Below are 25,164 nucleotides of genomic sequence, written 5' to 3' on the forward strand. Positions count from 1 at the left end.
TGTCCAAATGCAAATTGATTTTATTTTTATTTCTTGTATGTGTGCATGTATGGTATACATTCATGTGTATACATATGTACATGGAAGTGTGTTTGCATGAATAGGGTACTCTCCTCAATTGCTCCACACCTGATTTTTTTTGAGGCAGTGTCTCGCGCTGAACCTGGAGCACACAACTTTGGTTAAGCTAGCTGGCCAGCAAACTCCAGATCTGCCCATCTCTGCCTCCCAGGGCTAGGATGACAGGAATGCGTGTACACACCCAGCCACATGCTGGGGACCCAGACTCAGGGCCTTTTTCATATTTATGCAGTAAGACCTTTATCGCCTGGGGCCATCTCCCCAAGTTCATGGTTAAGTAAACAGATGTTTTTCTGAAGCCAAATATGATGGATAAGCCTATAAAACCCAATACTAGGGAGTAGGAGGCACGAGCAGAGGTCAACCTCAGTTAAAAGCTAGTTTGCTAGCTTGAGGCTAGGTTTGGTTGCAGAAGACTGTCCAAAAACATGAACGAACAACAACAAAAAAAAAGTGCATAAGAAACACATGTAATGGACCCAACTGAAAAGAACTCAGAGTTCATGTACCTTGGCCAGTGAGGAGGGGGTCAATGACATCTTTCCATAAACAAAGATAAGGACACATTGTGGCTAAGTTCCAAGAAGATACCAGAAGATTTTCAGGGATGGCTGTTCCTCTGACCAGGGTGAACTCTTTGCCCTAAAGGCAAGTTAGATTCCCCAGCAACTTCTAAGGCAGCTGGTTATGAAGTGGGCTGGGAGGTATTAAGAAGTCACTGAATATAGTCCACTTCCTGTAAAATTCTGTGAAACTGAACGCAAATCCATTCCTCATCCAAGACACAGGCATCAGGGTGGAAGCTAAGGATGACATAAGTCATCTAATTTGAGTTCTTTAGTTTCCCACCTTGCTTAGCTTTTAAGCTCACGGGTAATACCACAAGCAGCAAAGTCCCAGAGGACTCCGAAGGACCTTGTGATAGGCCAAGTACCCTGTCATTCATTTCTCTTTCGACAGAAAGATAAGGCAAAATTTATATTGAACTGCTTTTCCAGCCCTATGACCTTGAAGAAAATTACTTTTTTCTTTTCAGTTGTGAAATGTTACAAAGTAGAAAAGATGATCTCAAGATCCGGTTAGTGACCTTTGGAGTCTCATAATTTGAACAGAAGAATTCAGAGAGTAAAGGAAGATTTTTCCATTTATCGCACACAACCATCAGCCTTGAAGATAAACATCTCTTGTCTTTATACACAGGCAGGGCAAAGTCATCTGAGATGTTTTCACCCTGAGTCTGGCAGAAGGTCTTTGAGATAGCCACTCCAGGAATATTACATTCTAGCCTTCAATTACATTTCTGACCATTTCTTTATGATTGTAATCACACAGGCTTGAGACCTTATCTTTCTTCAGTGGCCCAAAGAATAACGGCCTATCATTATCTCTGCTCACAGATCTCTCCTCTTTGGGTCTAACATCTTAATATCCACATGACTTGCACTAAAGACATAAAACTGACCTCAGATAAAGCTTAGGGGAACTTGAGTGACTATTTCTTTTCATCTTGTCTTTCAATATATGTCAGCAGTTGCAAAACCAGGAAGAGTGGTGGTGTGACCTGTCTCTAACAATATAGTCAATGATTCTACACCACGGGCCATTAGAGAAGCTAGTGGTAAGAAACAGGTCATAGATAACCAGAAAGACAGCATTCATCCCATATACAGTACGTTTGCCTTTCCTAAAGGCATATATGGCAAGAACACAATACATGAATTTTATTAGGTAAAAGAACTCTTACTGTTAACACCCTGAAACTCATACTAATTCTTCAAGTTTTTTTTAAACACATAATCCCATAACCGTTTTATTCACAGAAGTAATGTGGCGCTTGTATTTTCAAATGAATTTTTGCAGAAAATTGTCATTTACTAAGGAAATGGCCTGCCTCTGTTCAACAACTCCCTACCTATGGATACTCCTGATCTGTCTTAGTGCTCTATTGCTGTTTAGAGATACTATGACCATAGCAACCCTTATAAAAGAAAGTGTTTATTGGAGCTGGCTTACTGTTTCAGAGATTTAGTCCATTGTCATTATAGTTGGGGAAATGGCAGCAGGCAAGCAGCCATGGTGCTGGAGAAGTTGAGAACTCTACATCCAGATCTGCATGCAGCAGACAGACACAGGGGCTGGCTTGAACAACAAAGTCCAGCCCTAGTGACACACTTCCTCCAACAGGGTCACACCTACTCCAACAACGCCAAACCTACAGCCACTCCAATAAAGCCACACCCACTCTGACAAGGCCACACCTCCAAATCCCTGTTAAGTAGCACCACTCCTGAAAGACCAAGCATTCAAGTATATGAATTTATAGGGGCCACTCCTATTCAAAGCATCACATGACCCTTCTACTCATTAAGTTTCTTTGAGTTATAAAGCAAGGAACCATATGGCATAATCTCAGTCATTGTAAGGAGCAGCTAGAATTTGTGGAAGGAATGCTTGGAGGAAACCCACCACCTTTTATCCATAGCACCATGTTTTACCAACCAGTAATTATTTCTCATGATTCCCTAGCTAAGTAAAAACGATCACTCTTTTTGTTTGTTTGTTTGGTTGGTTGGTTGGTTTTTTTGTTTTTGTTTTTTGTTTGTTTGTTTGAGACAGGGTCTCTCTGTGTAGCCTTGGCTGTCCTGGATTTGCTTTGTAGACCAGGCTGGTCTTGAGTTCACAGCGATCCACCTGCCTCTGCCTCCCAAGTGCTGCGATTAAAAGGATCACTCTCATTTTAAAGATGTAGACATCAGGAGAACAAAGTACATCTTCCCAGTGAAAGGCGGGAACAAAGATTTTTACAGGCCTTGTCTCCACATGATGACCAGATGAACAGCAAGATCAATGGGATGATTAAAATTTATGCAGATTATGTGCAACGGCTCTACCCCCAATTCCAGCACCAGGCAGGCTGCAGCAGGAGGACCCCAGTTTAAGGCCACCATGGGTTATATCACAAGATCCTATCTCAAATATCCCAGACCACTTCTTCTAGATTCCAGCTTGATTGGCTTGGGGTCAGGTCGGTCCTTGGGAGTCTGAATCTGCCCATGATTTGCACTTGCAGTGAAGGTTGAGAAGCACTTGGTTATGAGATGGTTGAGAGCTCTATGTAGCTATGTCCTGAAAGTGCTTCACACTCAGCACGCCAGCCTCGCCCCAGACTCATTCTCCCTCACATCTCCTACCTGACAGCTCCATACATGGGCACTAAGCCCACGCATGAAACCTGGATGCCATTCTTCATTTTTCTCCTTCTCTTTCTTTTCTATTCAGTTGCCAAATTCTGACAGCTCTTCCTTCTAGGCACTGCTCGAATATATCCATTCACTCCTGTCCCACTTTGGGCCAGACTTCACATCCACTGTCTCTTGTTTATATGCCTCTAATCTGTTGTCTGTTTGTCGGACTGAGTGAACTGTTGAACTTTTATTTGGGTTCCCCTTTGCAAAGATTTACCTCTTAGCCTGTAGCACCAGCACCCGCACACGTCTCCTCTAGACACTCCAGAGCTGGTCGGCACGTCATGCTCATTCCTTCCACTTCCTCATCTTATTTCCTCCTTTCTGAAATCAGTCCTTCCTCCCCTCATCCATAGGTATAACTCAGTGGTCCTCGGTGTCCCCCCCAGGGCAATGAGTGCTGTCCATACCTATATTAGGCAACACTGAGGGTGATGGAGAGATACCAGCCCTGGGGCCACTGATGAGAATCAGAGGATATGGTGGGAAGGAAAGCTTGGTTTTCTCAAGGTCAAGATTTGGGTCCTGACTTTGGTATAATAGCTGTGTAGACCTGGACTTTGGCACTTCCTTTCTGTAATAAAATGGCCTTCTTATCTGAAAGTGAAGAGGTCCCTTTGAGCCTTTGTCAGATGACTTGGAAGGGAGTAGGGAATTCTAAGCTGTAATCTTAAACTGTAATTCTAACATGGACCGTCCTTCCTGGGAGCTGGATACAGTTCTAGGGATGGTCAGAGCAACTTAGACACACAGCTACCTTTTGAGAGTTGCTGCCCCCCCCCAGCCCCACCCTGACCCCAGAAATACCAAAAGGACAATTTCAGCATCACTCTTCACAGACCTGCTTTTACACCAAGTGTTGACAAAAGTCACTTCAGTGCTGTTTTCATCAAAACAGTAGTCCAGTGTACGGTTGACCCTTAGCATCCAGAGTGTTATGGAACTCCTAGGAACTTGGGTCAACTCTCTCAAAGTTTTCTTTAAGCAGTAAGGACAAAGTCATGTAGAGTACTAGTATTTGAAATTATGAGTATTCAGTGTTTGCCTGAGGACAGAGTTTAGGAAGGAGGCCATGAAAATGGAAGCCAAATCCATTGCACAATTACTTCCAAGGTTTCTCAAAATCCCGATGTCTTTGTTGTTGTTGTTAAGGCTGTTCTGTACCACACAAGATGCCGATTCATCCATTGGTCACACTAAATTCTAGATGTAGCACACACTTTTCCACTCCACTTTTACAGTAAAATTGACAAAAATCACATTAGCCTAATCCTTCTGAATCCCTCTGGGATGTAAACCTCAGGATCTGCCTGGAATGGGGAATCTGAGCCAGAGCAACCTGTGACTACCTCCTTCCACTAGGTGTTCTGAGTCAGCTTTCTCAGTCACTCTTGCCGCCCTTAACTGGATTAACATAGTAGGTGTCCATTTTGCCCTCATATGGATGAAACCATACAGGTTTTGTCTCTTTGTGACACTTCACTTCTCCTGTCCTCAGGGTTATCTGGGTTATGACTATATTTTTGTGACTATCTTACTTTCTCAGGAATATCTGTGTGGAAGCATTGGGTAAAATTTCTTTCACATTAAAGGCTAAATGATGTTCTTGTGTCTGTGTGTCTATTCATGCACTGGTAGACTGTAGATTACTATGAACACTGGGTGTGCAAATCTCTCTTCAAAATGTAGGACTGCTGGATCAAAAGCTTACTGTAAGCTGGTGTGTGTGTGTGTGTATGTGTGTGTGTGTGTGTGTGTGCGTGTGTTCTTGAGGGGGGAGTGCTGAGTGTTGGGGTTATAGGCATGCACTACACCCAGGCTGTAGGAATGGCCCCTTATGATGTAAGGATTTAGAATATCCATGCTATGTACAGGTTCCCTTTCCACCCTACTGTCTTTTAGTTCAAAGAAAAATTTTCAGTTCACGGTAGTCCTGGCTTTCTATTTTTGCTTTTGTAGTTTCACTGCCAACCCCAATGTCACAAAGCCTTCTTCTCTTTGATTTCTTAAGCATTTTATAATTTTAATCCACTTTAACTGTTACATATGGAATATGGGTTCATTTTATCTTTTTTGCACGTAAGTATCTAGTTTCCTCAACATATTTGTTCAACAGACTGTCCTTTTCCCTGGAGTGACCTTGGTGTCCTTGTCAGAGACCTTTTGAAAAAATGGAGTTTTAGCTAATAGTCTGTTTTGCACTATATACATTGATTTTGCTATGCTTTGCTGCTCATTGGATTTTCTTTTATTTCTTTTTTCATAAGATAATATATAATTTATTATAATTATTTTCATATAAAATGAATGTATCATTTCTTATAAACTTATTAAATTTAATCACTTTACAACCTGAATGCAGCCCCTCCCTTCCCCTTCCCAGTCCCACCTTCACAGCCCCCTTTCTCTTTTCCTCAGAGTAGGGGGGACCCTCCATGGGTACCAACCCAACCTGGCACATTGAGTGGCAGGACTAGATGCATCCTCTCCCACTGAGGCCAGATGAGACAGCCCAACAAGGGGAACGGGATCTAAAGGCAGGCAACAGAGTCACAGACAGACCTCACTCAAATTTTTAGGGGACCCACAAAATGACCAAGCTGTACATCTGCTACACTGGCCCATGCAAGTTCTTTGGTTGGTAGTTCAGTCTCTGTGAGCCCCCATGGGCCCAGGTTAGTTGACTCTGTAGGTCTTCTTGTGGTGTCCTTGACCTCTCCAGCTCCCTCTATCCTTCCTCCCACTCTTCCACAAGATTCCCTGAGCATGGCCTGTTGTTTGGCCGAGGGTCTCTGCATCTGTTTCCATCAGCTGCTGGATGAAACCTCTCAAAAGACAACTATATTAGGCTCCTGTCTGCAAACATAGTAGAATATCACTAATAGTGTCAGGGGTGAGCTCTCTTTCATGGGGTGGTTTCTTTTATTTCTAAAGTGAGCATAAATGAAGGAGGCTGCATCTGTGGCTAATTTCCATGTAAATTATGCTAGACAGTAATTATCTGGTGAGAAGCAAAAACAAAACAAAACTTTCCATTAAGGCTTCTAGTTTGGAATTTCATTGGGAAAACTAAGAATATATTGGACAGCATTAGGCACGTGCCAGCAGAAGTTCTCAAAGTATGGTTTACTGAGGTCAAGCAGTAATCATGTAACAGTGCTAGCCTTTTTTCCTGTGCTGCCATTGGCGTGGTTGGTACAAAGCAATAGTGGGCAAACTGCTGGGGCCTCGTTCAATCATGACAATTTTACTAAGAAACCACCACCTTCACTGAAGGACACTTTATAATCTGTAAAAATGACCTGTGAGTCCATATTGTTGGGTGGTTTGTTTGTTTTTCCATAACTTACTCCAAATAGAGAAGTACAAAAAATACTTCTGCTACATACACCAAGACCCGATGACTAGTGTAAGGAAAAGTTCTTGTCAAGTTGTTTGAGATGTGGGAAAAATGGCTATGTTCTGTGCCCCACTCCCATCCCCGCAAACACCAGTGAAACCCTGGTGTCAGGAATGTGGCTTTACAAATGCATGTCTTTGGACACGAACATTTAGGGTGGTTTTTTGTTTTGTTTTGTTTTTTGTTTTCTCAAATGAACAAAGCCATGTCACATTAAGAAAAACAAGGAAGAATGTTTATTAGTTGCCAATGATTGACCTTGAGGTTTTAAACAAAACCACGTTATTCATCACTATGAGTGTGGCAGCAAGATCATACCTAGATTTTCTTCTAAGACTAGTGGTGATATTTACAAGTGTGTGCGTGTATGCCAATTAAGATTATAAAATATAATGTCAGCCTTTGAAGACAGTGAACCAACAGTTTCTAGTTGACGAGGATGTACAGTAAAATAATAATTATTACTATTGGTATGTAAAATTATTAGTATTATGTAAAAGATTCACTCAAAAACAACAGAGTTTTAGTAAAACAGAGTATGTAAAGTGCATAAAGTTTCAGATTCCAGAATACAATTTAGAAACTAGCAATAAGAGGCTGGAGAGATGGCTCAGGTGGTAAAGAGATTGCTATTTGAATAAGAAGACCTGAATTTGATCCATCTTCAGTACCCATATCCTAGAGCCAGACATGGCAACACCTGCCGACAGTCCCAGTATGAGCAAAGTGGAGACAGGAACCTCTCTGGGCCTTGCTACCCAGTGAGTCTAAATGAATTGGCAAGCTTAATGTTAACAGAAAAGACTGTCTGAAAAATAAGAGAGATGACAAAACTGCTCAGTGGGTATAGACGTTTGCCTCCAAGCCTGACAACCTGGAACCCACATGATAGGAGAGACCAGGTGCCTGCAAGTTGTCGTCTAAGACAGACATACAGATGACATAGACAGAGACACAGACACACACACATATCTGTGTGTGTGTGTGTGTGTGTGTCTGTGTGTAAGCGCATAAGTGCATGTTATTGTTAAGTTTTAATCTCAGCACTTGGGAGGCAGAAGCAGGCAGATCTCTGTGAGGTGGGGGCCAGCCTGGTCTGCAAAGAGAGTCCAAGACAGCCAGGGCCACACAGAGAAACCCTGTCTTGAAAAACAAAACAACAACCAAACAAACCAAAAAGCAAATCCCTGGCACTTCCTTATAATTGGGTCAGTGCCTGGACTGGCCATACTTAGCATGAGTCTTGTCAATTAACCTAGTCAAGGGAATCCCTCACAGCTGTATCTGGTGACTATTTGTCTTGAGTGATCTAGATCCTGTCAAGTTGACAGTAGTAACTATCACTATCACTGGGATCCAGGGCTGCAATATTAGAGATGACAGCTGGGACTTGGGCACTGACGTTGGGTTTTACGTGAACGCCATGGAGAGGCCTGGGAAACTAACTACAGGGTGTGCTCTTCCCTAACCAAGGCGCTTCCACAACACAGACGTGCCAATGTCCCAGTGGACCCACGGAGGTTGTCTATTTTTGGTCACTCCATGGGAGGCCACGGAGCTCTGGTTTGTGCTTTGAAAAATCCTGGAAAATACAGATCTGTGTCAGCATTTGCTCCAATTTGCAACCCAGTGCTCTGGCCTTCTCTTGTGAAGTCCTATTCAGGGTCCCAGATTGGCATAGCAATTGATCAGGGAAAAGATGACAAGTTTCTCTCAAACGGGCAGCTACTCCCTAATAACTTCATAGCTACCTGCACAGGGGGGAAAGTCCCTGTTGTTTTTAGGCTACAAGAGGGTTACAATCACAGCTATCACTTCATCCCAACCCTCTTTAGTGACCACACCAGGCATCATGCAAAATCCTGAAAGCATGAAAAGCTTCAGACAGGAGAATCTCATCAGGACTATAAAAGTCAAAATAAACAGAATTGCTGAGTAAAAGCGTTTGGATTTCTTCTCAAAAAATCATCCTCCCACGGTTATATCACTTTTCTGAATAAATGTATCAAAATTTCTGGCTCAAAAACATCAGTATAGTAATTATTAACGTTAATGGTTTCCTTCTAGATGGTGATGGAAAGTGGGGATTGGCTTGTTGGTGGAGACCTACAGGTGCTGGAGAGAATTCGGTGGGATGATGGGCTGGACCAATACCGCCTGACGCCTCTAGAGCTCAAACAGAAGTGTAAAGACCTGAACGCTGGTACGATATCTGGTTCTAGTGCATCTGCCAATACTCCTTAGCACTCTAGTCAAAAATTTAAGTGTATTGGGAATCAGTAACGATTTTTTTCATGTTCCATTTTGGGTATTTACATATTTCCTAAGTTTTCTAAAATGGAGATTTTGTGTGTGTGTGTGTTCCATCTCTAAGTGCAAGTGTTTTTAAGATTTAAGAAGGTGCGGTTGTTTCTCATCTGTAGATTGTGGTCCCTGTGCATGTTTGCATGTGCTCTATATGCATACTCTCATGAAGGTAAGCCTGCAACAGGTACAAGAGGACTGGTGAATGCTGGAGCCTGGGGCTTCAGGAAGGGTGCAGACAGCACCTGCTTTAATTCGTGAGTCCCACTTTCTCTTATGTGGCTTTCCACCTCTGCGTCTCATCCTGTCCAAGCAATTGAGCACTGCTGCTGCTGCTGGGTTAACATCCCTAACAGCCCAGGCACATTCTCCCACTACCAAAAGCTAGAGAATCGAAGAAGGGAACTGAACAACATACTGCCTCATCTTTCTCCATCTGCTTTTATGGACAAGCAGCATTGCTTACTTTGAACCTTGGCTCGTCTTTCCTAGATGCCGTGTTTGCATTCCAGTTGCGCAACCCTGTCCACAATGGTCATGCTCTGCTGATGCAGGATACACGCCGCAGGCTCCTAGAGAGGGGCTACAAGCACCCAGTCCTCTTGCTACACCCTCTGGGGGGCTGGACCAAGGACGACGATGTGCCTCTGGACTGGAGGATGAAGCAGCATGCAGCTGTACTGGAGGAAGGGATCCTGGATCCCAAGTCAACTATTGTTGCCATCTTTCCATCTCCTATGTTATATGCCGGCCCCACAGAGGTGAGCAATTCCCTAAGATCGACCAAGGAATAAGAACACCAGCTAAAGCTTTATTTAGAATAGTAAATACAGTTTGGGGATAGCCATCTCTCCAGCCCTGGGGATATATTCTTAATGAGCAGATTCTACTTTCCCCACCCCAGCTTAACTTTCTCCATTTTGTATTTGTAAAGATGCTAGAAGCATCAAGTCCAATGTAAACAGACTGCTTTGAGAATATGGAAGTTGGCATGTGTTTAAGGTAGGCAGACAGCACAGCTCACCTGAGTCACAGGCAAATATTATTTGTGTTATCTTCTGTTGCTGTAGTAGAACACCATGACGCAGACAGCCTGAGTTTGTGTGGGCTTATGATTCCAAGTGATGAGTCTATCATAGCAAGGAAGCTCGGCAGCAAGCGGCAGGCTTAAGGGCAGGGGCAGGAAGCTGAGAGCTTACATCCTTTACCACAGGCATGAATTGAAGCAGAGAGCAAATTGAAGTAGATAGGGCTTTTTAAACTCAAAGCCCATCCCTAGTGATACACTTCTACCACCAAGGGTGTACCACCTAAACCTCTCTGAACAGTGGCACCAGCTCAGGGCCTGAGATTAAGAGGGACCTTTCTCATTCTTACCGCCATACTAAGCTAAAAATTTATTAGTTCCAATTGTTCTATGTGATTCACCATGACCCAGGAATTTCTTAGAAGGAAGAAGTATCAGCCAGATGTGGTGGCACATGCCTGTAATACCAGCATTCAGGGAGGCAGAGGCAGGTGCATCTTTGTGAGGCCAGCCTGGTCTACAAAGAGTCCAGGACAGCCAAAGCTATACACAGAAACTCTGTCTCTAAAACAAACAAACAACAACAACAAAAAAAAAAAAAAACTTAAAAAGGAAGGAGGGAAGAAAAGACAGACAGCATTTTCATATCACAGTGATCCCAGCAGAGATTCTTGGTCCCTCAGTAGTAGCTGTGCAGTGGACTTGGCGTTTGCCGAAGTGTGATTTAAAGGACTTTATTTAACTCTTCCAAATGCCCTATACTGAGCTTAAGGAATTCTCTTCAGTTGCATCAGAGTTCCACACCTTTCTATGCCTTTTCTTTTTTCTTTCTTTTTTTCACCTGAGCTTTAAAGATGGCAAATGTTATACTGAACTGGAATCAATTCTTAGATATGAAAGGTAATTAGTTCATTACTGGCAGCCTGATGATGACTTAGAATCTGTAATACCCCTTAAACTCTGATTAGCCTTAAGACTAGAATGCATAATTTGCTGTCCTTTGTAGCCATAAGTATTCCTGATTGCCTGATTTTGAGATTCCTATGGCTCCTGACTTTAAAGCTCCCGTGCTATCCAATACAACCCAGCCTGAAAAGTGCTCAAGGCTTAGGACTCAGATTTCCCTGCTAGTTTTAGTTGACCTACCTCTGCATCACTTTAAAGCAAACTTAAGGAAGCACCATAAAGAACCTATGGACTTGGCCCGTGACCATCATGTCTCCTATGTGATATTTTCCAGGTCCAGTGGCATTGCAGGTGCCGGATGATTGCAGGAGCCAATTTCTACATTGTGGGCAGGGATCCTGCAGGAATGCCCCACCCCGAGACAAAGAAAGACCTATATGAACCTACCCATGGGGGCAAGGTCTTGAGTATGGCGCCTGGCCTCACCTCTGTGGAAATCATTCCATTCCGAGTGGCTGCCTACAATAAAACTAAAAAGGCCATGGACTTTTATGACCCAGCAAGGTAGGTTTAGAGAAAGTTTTCATTGACACGACAATTGGCATAATGAGGCAAACTTTGACCCTTTGTAAACATTTTCCGACTACATGCTCTCAACTGAGAGTTATGACCTGCTCTTGCACATGCTGTGTCCACTGACATTGTAGCAGAGTCCTCTGCATGTAGTTGTTGGTCCATAAGTATTTCTCTTTGATCTAATGGCTGTAGCTTACTAGGAGAGCACCTGCCTAGCATGTGCACAGCAAAGGGGCTTGATCTCCAGCACCCTCACAAAATGCTCTTGAGCTGGGCACAGTTGGCACAGGCCTATAATCATAGCACAAGAGAGGCGGGGACAGCACTGTATGAAATTCCAAAATAGTAACAAAATTGTTCCTTTCCACACATGTGCCATGTGTACACTGTGAGCACTCTCAGCATTTGAAGTGAAAGGACATAAGGCAGAGAAAGATTTCAGGGAGAATTTATGGTATGTTCATGCCCCATACTAAGTTCACACAGAATAAGCTCAGGCCTCAATATGAAAAAACAGGTGTGCAAGAAACATCTGCCTTTACTCTTTTGTTCTGTAAAATTCTGAACTGAAGACTGAGATAACTGCCCATCTTAAAACATGCAGGTGTTTGTAGGGGGGGAAAGATTGTAAACACCAGCAATCTAACCCCAGGGATGTTCCTTACTTCTGCTGAGCTCTCTGTTGCTGTACTGACAGGCACGCTGAGTTTGACTTCATCTCAGGAACTCGTATGAGGAAGCTCGCCCGGGAAGGAGAAGACCCCCCAGATGGCTTCATGGCCCCCAAAGCATGGAAAGTGTTGACAGATTACTACAGGTCTCTGGAGAAGATAAACTAGGCAGTCCTGGTTCTGGCTTCTCTCTCAAGTGCTCTTTGACGATTGTTTTCTATTTTGGTGATTAGATGCTCTATATGCAATTACTCTTCAATGACTTTTTGAAGTTAGAATTTTGCAATGAGGTAAAAGGTTGTGCCTATAATTTAAAACCAACTTCATTATGTTTATGAAAGTCACACTGGAGACTAAGTCTTAGGTGAAAATATTGCTACACCTCCCAGAATGAAAACCCTTGTACTTTACTTCATCTCAGCACGTATGTCCCAGATTTCTAAAAAAATGTTACTGTGTCTAGTTGACCTGCCTGAAACAGAATCATACGTTCCAGCTTAATTTTGCCAACCAGGAATTCCAATGTTACTTACCAGAAGCAATAAGCCACACAAACAGCTTCTTCTGTACAACATCAGGACTTTAAACCTCATGATTATACACAGCCTCACTGTCCAATGTATGGGTTGAAGAAGCAACTGGAAAAAAACATGTATGAAGATGTGTGAATTAAATCTGAAAGAGCTATGTAACTTACTTCTGTCATGAAAAGGGCATGGTCTAATAGAGGGAGAAGTTCTAATGGCCGTCTATGAATAGTAACTCCAGCTTGATGGCACTTTTCAATAACGTGGTGTGCTTTGATTTAAAGACTTTCTCCTAGGGACTAAACCATCAGGGTATATTGTAGAAGACCACTTTGCCGACACTTCGCTGTGGTCATAGTTATCTTAAAGAGGTACCCATTTGATTGATGTAACCAAAACTAACCTACATTAATGAGAAGTTAAACTGTTGATTTCTGCAGAAAATATAAAATCCAAACTTCGTCCTAATGAACAGAGATTATATATAAGCTTTCAGAGCTGCCGAGAACAGTAATACTCAAAACTGACAGTAAATAGTGCTGCTGCCAAAACCTGCCCAGGCCACCACATTCCTAAACTAGATCCTTGTCTACCTTTGAAAACACAGGAGCAGGTTCTGATTCCTTGAAGCTACTTAGCAAAACTCTCCTTGAAGATGCTAAAAAGCAACCTTCTTGAAAACTGAAAGTTCAGGATATTCCAAACTTTTAATGTCACAAGTTTTCAGACTGTGTCTGTTATGAGACATCCTTTGGTGGTTTTATTTTCTAAGAGGTAATTTTTGTATTTTATGCACGGCTCATTGTTGCCAAGGAATACATAAATAAAAAGCACCTTTTACCTATAGGTTTCTCTGAAAGAGACAACAGACTGAAAGGAGAAATTGGTTTTTTTTCCCCTCCATAAAGCCCCCCCGCCCCCAGCAGGACTTCTCTATGTATGTAGCCTTGGCTGTCCTGCAACTCACTCTGTAGACCAGGCTGGCCTCAAACTCAGTGATCCGCCTGCCTCTGGCTCCCGAGTGCTGTGATGAAAGGCGTGCGCCACCAGGCCTGGCCATACTTTTTAAAATGCCAATAAAAGCTCTTCTGAGAGTAGGTTACATACCACGACCATAGCAAAGTGAGTCTTCAATTGTATAGTGCCTGTGTTCACTTTTGTCAGAGCTACTCACTGCTACCTTGAAAACTGTGTATTCACTGAAAACCTGACAGGCTTGTAGTGCCTTACTAAACAAATTTTGTGATTGTTAAAGCTGCCTTTCCGCTCTAGTGCTAGTTAGTATAACTGTTTCAGTGTCCAACTGATATTTGTTCTTACAACAATAAACTTCTCGGAGACCAAGCTCACCCTTGTCTTGTAATGTTGAGTATTGGCTGGCCTCAATGGCTGCTTGCGGGTGTCACAACACTGGATAATTAGAGAGCAGTGACGACTCTCTCTAGGGCTTTATTAAGAGGCTGTTTGTCCTTATTCGTGTCATTTTCTAACTTGAACTTCAGATGAAAAGGACTCATGGTCTTAGCTGGGCACTTGCTTTTCAGAGGTGACTTATGATGCTCTGCCCAGAACTTCACTGTGAGACAATCTACGGTGATCAAGCCAAAGCCCTTGTTCTTATAGAACAGAGCTTATTTTCAGAGCTTCCCCAACAGGCTTAAAAATAATGTTTACATTCCCCCCTCCTTCAGCAGTCCCAGCTGCATTTACCTTAGCAGTGGGTACTCTGTGTACCGAAGGCAGTACATTTCCACTCACCCTCAGTGACCCTGTTGCTTCTTCCTGAGTGCCCGATTTATTTCTAATGGTGTCATGTAATTTTCTGCTACTGATTTTCACCACAAATAGTAGTAGTGTAATAGCCCAACTCACAGCTATCACTTGGTGCTAGAGATGTGGCTCAGTATGTAGAATGCTTGCCTAGCACGCATGAAAGCCTAGGTTCGATTCCCAGCACTAGAGTGGCGCATACTTGTTAATCCCAGCACTGAGAAGTGGAGGCAGGAAGATCAGAAGTTTAATGTTGCCTAGGCTACACAGTTTGAGAACAATTTGCTCTATAGGAGATTCAATTTCAAAAAAATAATGAATGAATGGTGCCATTTGCAGGTCCTCTTTGTTTTCTCCCCACATCTTACTTGGTGGCTTCTATTATCAATTAGCAGGGCAAAGTATGCCAAGAAATATATGTGTCGATGTACCCAAGTGTAAGAGCTACCAAAAGGCCACGGCACTCTTCAGGAAATGTGAGCAAATCCTGGGAAGGCATACATAGATCATTCTGTCAGACCTTATATCATTTGTCAGGCCCCAGTATTTCTTTCCAACCCATCTTTCCTGCAAGAAACAAATCTTGGTTCCTCAAGAACAAGTTTGCAGTTTCCCCCCTCATTTTTCACTTTCCTATTGGGCAACTACTGCAAGCATTTACATTCTGCATTAACTGTCCTTCCAGGCAGGAAATCAGTGAATCAGTCAAGTTAGTTGTTCTTGTGCCTAAAGGTTTAAGGGAACTGTGCAGCTTTTGAATGACTCAGATTTCCATTGCCTATTACCAGGCACAATTAGAGAACTGATTGCACAGACACAATGGGAGAATACCCACTGATCTCTCTCAATCCCAGCATTCATGCAGTTACAGCGTCACACACAGAAGTTACCAAATTATTAAAAAAAAAAATAATAAGTGGGACACTTGCTAGAATTTGAACATTTTAGCCAGGTTCTAGGAAGAAAAAAAAAACTATTTTATTATAAGGTTAGCACATCCAAGTGAAGAAAAACAAACCAACCCACAAAAATAAAACCAAACCAACCAACCAACAGCTCCTTATTTGGAGGGAAGCCTTTCAGAGGTAAACTTGGCTTCACTCTGGCAATAGTGGTGCAGCAGTGGACTAGTGTGAGTTCAGTGTACAGAGCTGTGTGTTTGCCTAACTGGGGGACACTTTGCAAGGATGGGGATCATTCAGGACAGACTGAATTGAAACAAACACACACAACAAACAAACAACAGGAAAGACTGAATTGAATCTGGAAACGCACCCCCCGTAAAAATAAACTACTGGGCTACCATCCCACTTCTTTGATTTTGCCCAGGAGTGGGTCTAGTCGCCTTGTGTATTCTCAAGATGACTGGATTCCACCTTTTAGAATTAAAAACAAATGGAAACCACAAACGTGAAGGTGTGACTCAAACCCTTCCTACCTCAAAACAAGATTAAAAGCCTGGTGTATGGGTGAGGAGGGGCCTGGCAAAAACCAGTCAACTGGTTCAGGAAAGGACACAGCACAGGTCCAGTGTAAGCAGGACTGGAAGCAACTGGAAGCAATCTGCCCTTTACTCTGTCATAGGGAAGGGCTTGTAATCACAGGAAAAAACAAAACAAACAAACAAAAAAAACAACCTGTATTGCATCTCATTTTCCACGGTTCTTGTATATCTGCCAGCTGGCATAAAACAATTAAGTTATTTTACCTAGGCAGAGTTGGGCATGGTAAATAACACACTCCGAGTGAAAGCACTTGAAGGGATCCCACACAACAGTCCTTGTATGCCCGTCCCCATGAATCCCCTCTCTCTGCGTGCTCACTTGTTATGCTGCCCTTCATTTCCCATGTCATCTATGGCATTTCACCATCAGGTGGCCATGTGCTGTTCTGGTCTGTCCAGCACTCTCCCCACAATACTTCTTAGAATGAACTATCACTGTCCTTTCCTACTTAGTCTTAATGCTTCAATAGACCCCTATACTCAACATGAAGCCACTTCAATGACCCAAGGAATTCTTAGAGCAATGGGCTGTCTGAAAAGTTCGTGCAATCCACTGCTAAAACTAAGAAGCTGGTCTTGCAGCTCGCCTCTGATGCTGTGAGGTCCACCTGCAGTGGAGCGTCTACGGTTGGTTGCTGCCAATAGAATCTAAATTGGGTAGTCTTTCTAAGGTTGACTGTGGCCTAGACATATCTGTGAAAAGGCATGAAATACGCAACCCCTGAGTATCTGAATTCTGAAATCTCTGCCTCTTTAGAACAATGTGGTATACACTATTTCTTGGCTACAAATTTGCATGTCAGTTATCAATTTCTTTTGGTGTTTGGTTTAGAAATGAGCCATCATGTTGGACAGTATGGCACTAGGGAAACTGAGGCAGGAGGCTCTCAAGTTTCAGGACAAGCTGGGAGACCTTGTCTCAAAAACAAATACCTGAGCTGTCATGGTTTACAAACCTGTGTTTTTGATGCATTCCACACATAGCAATAACATTCACTGTAACTTAGTTCAAAGTGACAAAACTATCTAAAAACAGTCTCAAAGCAGATTCATTTGTATTTATATATACGCAACATGTGAGTGTAGGTGCTTGCAGAAGCCAGCAGAAGGCCTCGGTTCTCTGAAGTGGAAGTTACAGAAAATTGTGAGGGCAGGATTGGGTGCTGGGAATCAAACTTGTATTCTTTGGAAGAGCAGTATTTAGAATATCAGACAATCACAAAAAAAAACACCCCCATCAGAATTTTAGTAAAAAACATGTGAGTGCAGGTGCCCACACAGGCCAGAGGCATTAGATTTCTACAGAAATGGAATTATAGGCTACTGTGAGCAGCCCAACATGGGTGCTGGGAACAAAACTCAAACATCCTCTGCAAGAACAAACAGTACATGATCCTAACTACTACCTCATTTTCTCCAGCCCTCTGGACAAAAGTTTTCCTGCACAGAGGAGTCTACAGCTTTATCTGAGGAACCAAGATAATGATGGAATTTTGTTCATGTAGGCGAGACCCTCAGCTTTTTGGAATTCTTTTTAAAATTCTGACTTTAAGAAAGGCTAAAAAGAGTAATTAAAAATTAAAAATTACCCAATTTATTTCATCCAGAATAAAGCCATAACCTGTCCACAAATAGCCCAATTACAATAGAAAAATAAGGCCTGTTAATGAGATACTCCTTTCATTTTTATACAAGCAGCTGAGCATCAAGATGCTGTCATCCAGCATTAAACCCATGAATTACAGAAGCCAAATAATACTGGCTTATTATGGTCCATTGCAGAATATTTAGATTATTCCAACCCAGCTCTTAATGAGTTCTCAACTTAACTGCAGGTGGGGAGTGGGATTCAACAAGAAGTAGTAAAACTTGACACTAAATCAACTCAAATGCTAAGTTTATAATCTCAATTTTAAAAGACACGAAAACAGCAGAAGATGCCAAACCTACCGGTAATCATCCAACACTGAGATTTCAGAGAAATGTCATACAGACAAGCCTTTCATTTTAGTCCCTAGAGATGACAAAAACGCCTGGAGACTGAGGCCGTCAGGACCATGCTGGCTAGCATTTGAGCAGTGTCTCTGCTGAGTGCCTCCATGGTATCACATCATTCAACTCCCTAAAGCAGATGCCACAGTTGCCTAGGAGATGAGGAACAGAATCAAAGAGCCAGCCTCAGGGTGTGGAGTTCATCAGTGGGAAGCCTGGGCTTAGCCCCAGAGGCGGGTTCTTCATGCGGTATGTGCAACCCAAAGCAAATGTTCTGAGATCTAATGTCTACCTAAAGCAAACTGAAAATTAAACACTGAAAGTGATTTACATCATGAAATAGTCTCATGTACTTCATGGCTCAACATGCCTACATGAGTCATGGATGTTGGGATTAGTGCATCTGGCTAGAACCATAAGAAATTCAGTGCTATTATTGGATCATCTCAATTTAATAGCAAATGAAAACACATGAAGAAGTATGCACATCACTCATTTCTGAACATGCCATTACATTAAAATTAAATTACTGAAACTCATATTAAAACAGAATACTTCAATATTAAAATGTCTGCTATAAAAGTGTGAAATCTCAACTGCAAGATAAAAACTGTCCAAACACAAATTTTATAAACAACAATAAAAACCCACAATCTAGAGTAATAGAAAAAGATCAAGGACTAAGTGAAAAGAAAATAATCAAAAGGAAGGATCTTTTATTGTAAATTATAAAAACAGGCCATGTTTCTCGGCGTCATGTGTTAGCACTCCTTTCCCACCCGTTCACAATCTTCCGTGGCTTACTTTCTGTCAGCCTAAGTGTCCTCCTGCAAGCTACAACCACCAAAGCACAGATGGAGAAACCAAGTGTCCAGTAGTTCTTGTGGGACACACTGCTAGAGAAATTAATCTAAAAACACATGAAAATTTAGTTTTCAAAGAAATAAAACAAATAATAAAAACAAAGCATTTTTGCCATAATTTAATCTTTCTGTGGATTCAGAGGCACCTTCAGATTGCACTGTGGCGTTATCTTCTTGCTCTGTCATATGTTGAGGTGCCTGCAAAGAATTCTGGTTCCTGGAGGTTTGAAAAAAGAAGTTTTATATGTGGTTCACAGAGCATCAAGTGACTACATATTCAACAAAGAATTCTCATGTGTATATTTGTACACAATTTTACTATGCTGAGAACATTTTTTAAGTTACAAAATAAGTATCTTTCAAAGCACATTTAGTAATGACTATATAAACTATCATTTTGTTTGGGTGACCAAATTAAATTTGAGCATAATTAAAGAACATGTAACTTTCAAACAACATTTAAGGAATACAGTTATAAAACTGTTACACTGAGTCATGTACACATATTGAAAGCACTGAGGTTTCTCCAACCCACTCTTTTCAAAGGTTTTCAATCATTCTTAGTGTAAACCTTTAAAAAGTGTACTCAGTATCACAGGAGAATGAGGTGGGATCAATGCTGATCGCTGAGCAGGTCGTGTTTGTCTTTGATTCTCCTGATAAGCAATATAATTGACACACATGTACATAGTCAGGTGTGATTGATTCAACCAACTGCAGAGGAAAATTTCAACTTAAAAACAGGCAAAACAAGTGACAACTGGGAATGGCTAGGTCACATTGTACCTGTTAGACCCTGCCTTAAGTCCCAGTTTTGCTATAGACTACCTGGCGCTTTTGGATTCCACACTTGGGGTAAAGGGGGGAAAAAAAAAGCTTCTGTATTTAAACCTATCTACAGAATATTTTTTAAAAATGTGGATATATACATTTGATATACACTCGTCCATACACACTCACATTCATACTCACATGTCTAGAAACCAGCACCTGACCACATCCCACTCCTCACTAATGACTCAACAAATCACTTACTACTTTAAGACCAGCTTAGACTCTATAAGGCTATAACAGCATATGGCTAGAAAGGTCAAACAAGCACCCACACTCAGGCTGGACTCAACTTCCTCCGCATGATTTCTGACAAGCAGTAACACCATTTATATAACAGACCTCACTAACTTAGGATCTGAGTATAAAACCACAAGCATGGATCTCCCTTCACTGCTTAAGGATGAGAGCACATCCCACGAGATCACAGAACCGCACAAATGATCTTTACTCCTAATCTAAACACACATGTGTCAAAACATTCTGAAAAGCTGCATCCTTTGATTTCTTCATCTTTTCGATCGCCCGATGCAGGTCCTGCTGCTGCACAGGCCGGATTTCATCTTCATCATGACTAAAATGTAAACAAAACCATCAAATTGCCAAATCATTTTAAAGTAAGCCTACCTAAAACATTTCACCAAGATTAAAAAGTTACATGTTTGAAAATAAACTTGTTTTTAAATTTCACAAGAGTATAACAATTGTTTCTTCCCCATTCAAGAACCCATGGAGATTCCAGGTGAGAGAGGTATGGGAGAATGGGGAAATAGAAGGACGCAGAGGGTCCTGGAACCCTACAAGAAGACTATCAAGGCTGGCAGATCTGGACCCAGGGGGTCTGCTCAAACTGCTGTACCAACCAAGGACAATGCATGAAGTAAACTTAGACCCCCGCTATCCAGATCAACCAATGGACAGCGTATTCTCCACAGCTGTGTAGAGAACAGGAAATGACTCTAACATGAACTCTGGTACCCCATGTTTGATCACTTCCCCTTGGTGGGGAGGCCTGGTGGCACTCAGAGGAAGGGGAAGCAGGCTATCTGGATGAGACTTGATAGACTGTGATCATATAGCGGGGAAGGAGGTCCTCTTCTGTCACAGGCCTAGGGGAGCAGAATAGGGTGAAAGAGGGAGAGAGGGGGTAACCGGAAGATACAAGTGAGGGGATAACAATTGGGATGGAATCTGAGTAAGTTATTTAAATTAAAAAACAAGGAGAATGACAACACACTGGACCCATTCTTTTAGAAGTTATCTATACACAAGAGTAAACATGTAGGGCTGGAGAGATGGCTCAGAGGTTAAGAGCACTGCTTGCTCTTCCAAAGGTCCTGAGTTCAATTCCCAGCAACCACATGGTGGCTCACAACCATCTATACTGAGATCTGGTGACCTCTTCTGTTGTGTAGGCACACATACAAGCAAAACATTGTATACTAAAATAAATAAATAAATTTTCAAAAAAGATTTTTAAAAAACTGTTAAAAGAGTAAACATGTATATGAAAGTCATAAGATACTGTTCTAAGATTTATTTTTATGTGTATGAGTGTTTGCCTGCATGTACAGATAGACAACATGCATATGCCTGGTGTGCCCTCAGAGGTAGCAGGTTCCCTGGAACTAGAAACCAAGCCCAGATCCTTGTCCAAGAGCAGACAGTACTCTTGCCCACTAAGCCGTCTCTCTAGCCCTCTTACAAGATACTTTTAAAAAGCACTGAATAATTAAAAGGCAGCAAAGTGGCTGTGTAAAATCACTTCACACCACAAATGTATGAGCAGCACATTTTCATTAACATTTGGCAGATATTCAAACAGAAGCATAATTCCAGCCAGAAAAATAAGTTATTCTTGTGATAGAGAACCCAAACCTAGCATTCCTAGGCATATGGATACGTTCATGTACACACGTAACCTTTTACGTAGCCTTTTATAAGATAGAAGTAAAATTCAACATTCTTAATTTAAAAAGCAACTAACCCAAGAAGTCTTCTCCACTATAATCCTGACCAAACAAACAACCTGGTATACCCTGCTACTCGGTAGTTACAGACACTGGGGAATAATGTTTCAGGGGAGACAAGATGATTCAAGTCTAATGGTCACATTTCACACTAGAGCTTCAAGGCTTTCAAGCTTGTCTTTCATTATTAACTTAAGCACAGTTCACGTGCCGTTTGTTTATTTCTCCTTCTAATTTTTTGTGTTAGAGGAAAGATGTTTGGAAGGTGTATTTTTGATGATGTTAAAATATTCCCAGCTTGCTGAATAGCTGAAATTATACAGCAGCACATAAATGGAATGCATCTCGCACATGTAGTAGGAGGGAGTAGTACAGTGCGTGAGAGCCACGCTGCTGTGTGGCAGGGACTTCATGAAAAGTAAATAAATGAGTTTTAAGAAAAGCTTACTATGGCACCACACTGTAATAGATGCATGGATACCATAGGCCAGTCAGGGTCACATAGTATGAAAACACCAGAGCAAGACCTGGCAATCCTTCAGCATGGCCTCAAAGGCACACTGGTTTCCTAAGGAATTCTTCATCAGAGAGTTGACACTCTGAAAAGATGTATGGTGTAGGGCCGCTCCAGGAGAAAGCTCTTTTTAGAATCTTTCTCCCAAGTTCTTTTTATTTATTTATTTATTTCGTTTTTGTTTTTCAAGACAGAGTTTCTCTGTGCAGCCCTGGCTGTCCTGGACTCGCTTTGTAGACCAGGCTGGCCTCGACCTCACAGCAATCCCCTTGCCTCTGCCTCCTGAGTGCTGGGATTAAAGGCATGCGCCACCATGCCTGGCTAGAATCTTTCTTAAAGCAGTTAATTCAGGGCTAGCAAGGATGACAAAACTGATTTCTCAAACCTACCACACTTTCAAAATGGTTTCAAGTGAAATTACTGACGTGAGAGATGGCATGTCAGTAACTACATTACTGTTAAGTTTAAGCCCTGTCTACAGCAGCCCCACACTCCATTCTTATGTTTCTGGAAGATAGCACACACATTTCTACACATAACTGAATTTTAAACATTCTAAAGATTCTAGAGTATCCTGTTTTCCTAACAAGGAAGGCAAGCCTGGGTTTCTGTGACTCATTCCATTGTTTGCCAAATGAAATTGGTGTTTTGCACCTTAATTCTAGAACATCCCACGGCAGTGCTTCCATTTACAGAACTCTTCTTTAGGAAAACAGTAATAGGGGTTGGGGAGATGGCTCAAGAGGTAAAGCGCTTATTACGTAAGCATGAGGACCTGAGTTTAATCTTACATTTTAGAAAAAGTTGGAACCGGGCATAGTAGTGCACGCCTTTAATCCCAGCACTCGGGAGGCAGAGGTAGGCAGATCTTTTTGAGTTTGAGGCTAGCCTGGTCTACAAAGCAAATCCAGGACAGCCAGGGCTTGATACACAGAAAAACTCTGTGTCAAAAAACAAAAACAAAACAAAAATGATGGAGTATGCTTGTAATCCAAGAGCTGGGAAGGTGGATGAGGGAAGGATCTCTAGAACCTGCTGATGAGCCAATCTAGCAGAACCAGAAACCTCTGGGATAAGCAGGACCCCATTATCCCAAAACTAAGATGGAGAGGAATTGTAAGACACCTAATATAAACCTCCACGCATGCAGACGAACATGTACACATATACAAACCCATACAAAAATGGCAATAAAGGAGGGATGTGATCCTAATTCAACTATCTTTTCTATTAGTCTAGTACAATAATCATCTAATTAAAAAGAAATCGAGTTTAAATAGAGTTACCTTTCTTCTGATGTAGAATTAACATATTCCCTGACACAGAGGAGGGCAGCATCTCGACACATTTCTTTTAGGTCACTTCCTGAAAACCCATCAGTTTCCTGGGCAACTTCTAGAAGATCTACATGTCTATCCACCTTAAACAAACAGAAACAGGCTCATAATAATAAAATTAAGCAAAATATTTCCAAATATCCATCAGCAAATCAATGTTAAGTATGTCATAACAGCCAAGTAAAGAGAAACAAAACAATATTATTAGTTCCATAAAAACTCTGAAATTGTCAGGTAGTGGTGCGCACCTTTAACCCCAGCACTCAAGAGGCAGAGGAGAAAGGAAGGAAGGAAGGAAGGAAGGAAGGAAGGAAGGAAGGAAGGAAGGAAGGAAAAGAAAGCCAGGAGGTGGTGGCGTACGTCTTTAATCCCAGCACTCAGGAGGCAGAGGCAGGAGGATCGCTGTGAGTTCGAGGCCAGCCTGGTCTACAAAGGAAGTCCAGGACAGCCAAGGCTACACAGAGAAACCATGTCTCAAAAAACAAAAGAAAGAAAGAAACAAAGAAAACCATAATAATAATCACCATCTGGAGGTGGAGAAGGGTAGGCAGATTTCAAAAGCAGCGTCTGTACAGGTAGCACATGCCAAGCCTATTTCCTCACCATGTACCTATTTGCCACAATAATGTTCTTCACCCGTGTGCAATGCCATCTTTATTAGTTAATAAATTTCTAATTGAGGGAATTTTTGTTTTAAGAACAGTAATTCTACACAAGGACAAAAGACAATGTAAGCTCAGTACAGTGGTCTATACCTGTTATTCCATGACCCAAGCAATCTGAAAGTAGATCAGCAAGCAAGAGGGGAAAAAAGGCTAGCCTGTGCTACCTGTCTACACAACGTACCTACCTTTCTCAAACAAAATTTAAAAGGGGACATTGGGAAATTATTAGTTTCAGAAAAAGAGCCTTTGTGTGTACTTTCTTTTTAAGGATTTATTACATGTATAGTGTTCTGCCTACATGTATGCCGGCACCCCTTACGAGTGGACCCCCATGAAGCCTGAGCTGCCCATAGGCTACATCTATGTAAGGGGCCTAGGTCCAGTCTGTGCATGGTCCTTCAGACTCCACATGGCCCTCTGGGCCCTGGCTAGTTGTCTCTGTTGGTCTTGCAGAGCTCATCATGTCTAGGTCCTTTTTTCCTTCCACCAACTTTTCCACTAGACTCCCTATGCTTCGCCCAATGTTCGGCTGTGAGTCTCAGCATCTGTTTCAAACTGCTGCTCAGTGTTTGCTCAGCTATGTTCATAGCAGCTTTATTTCTAATAGCCAGAATCTGGAAACAACCTAGGTGTCCTTCAGTGAAAGAACAGATAAAGAAATTGTGGAACATATACACAATGGAGTGCTACTCAGCCATTAAAAACAAGGAATCATAAAATTTGTAGCAAATGGATAGAACTATAAAAAAAAAAAATCATCCTGAGTGAGGTCATCTTTTTTGGTTTTTGGGGGTTTTTTTGGGGGGGTTGTTTTTTGGGGTTTTTTGTTTTTGTTTTGTTTTGCTTTGAGACAGGGTTTCTCTGTGTAGTCTTGGCTGTCCTCAAGCTCATGAACATCCACTCACCTCTGCCTCTTAAGTGATGGGATTACAGGCATGTGCCACCTAGCCAGGCCCGAGGTAATTTTTTAAGTTTATAGAA

General features: G+C 42.0%; 2 protein-coding genes and 1 pseudogene across 2 annotated transcripts in view; 2 read left to right on the plus strand and 1 right to left on the minus strand.

Moving 5' to 3' along the window:
- Positions 1 to 12,809, plus strand: part of Papss2 (3'-phosphoadenosine 5'-phosphosulfate synthase 2) — a 72,107-nt gene extending 59,298 nt beyond the window's left edge. Inside the window, exons 9-12 of the mRNA XM_051146343.1 lie at positions 8,794 to 8,929; positions 9,523 to 9,791; positions 11,298 to 11,527; positions 12,237 to 12,809. Of these exons, the coding sequence (XP_051002300.1) occupies positions 8,794 to 8,929; positions 9,523 to 9,791; positions 11,298 to 11,527; positions 12,237 to 12,378 (777 nt within the window). The 3' untranslated portion in view covers positions 12,379 to 12,809. The remainder of the gene's footprint in view (positions 1 to 8,793; positions 8,930 to 9,522; positions 9,792 to 11,297; positions 11,528 to 12,236) is intronic.
- LOC127190141 (S-formylglutathione hydrolase-like) lies at positions 7,417 to 8,592 on the plus strand (annotated as a pseudogene).
- Positions 12,810 to 18,787: 5,978 nt separating the features above from the next.
- Positions 18,788 to 25,164, minus strand: part of Atad1 (ATPase family AAA domain containing 1) — a 50,090-nt gene continuing 43,713 nt past the window's right edge. The window contains exons 9-10 of the mRNA XM_051146344.1: positions 23,468 to 23,601; positions 18,788 to 20,271 (exon numbers count right to left, since the gene is read on the minus strand). Of these exons, the coding sequence (XP_051002301.1) occupies positions 20,151 to 20,271; positions 23,468 to 23,601 (255 nt within the window). The 3' untranslated portion in view covers positions 18,788 to 20,150. The remainder of the gene's footprint in view (positions 20,272 to 23,467; positions 23,602 to 25,164) is intronic.

Source organism: Acomys russatus, chromosome 5 (assembly GCF_903995435.1).
Source record: "Acomys russatus chromosome 5, mAcoRus1.1, whole genome shotgun sequence".
In the NCBI taxonomy this organism is placed as follows: domain Eukaryota; kingdom Metazoa; phylum Chordata; class Mammalia; order Rodentia; family Muridae; genus Acomys; species Acomys russatus.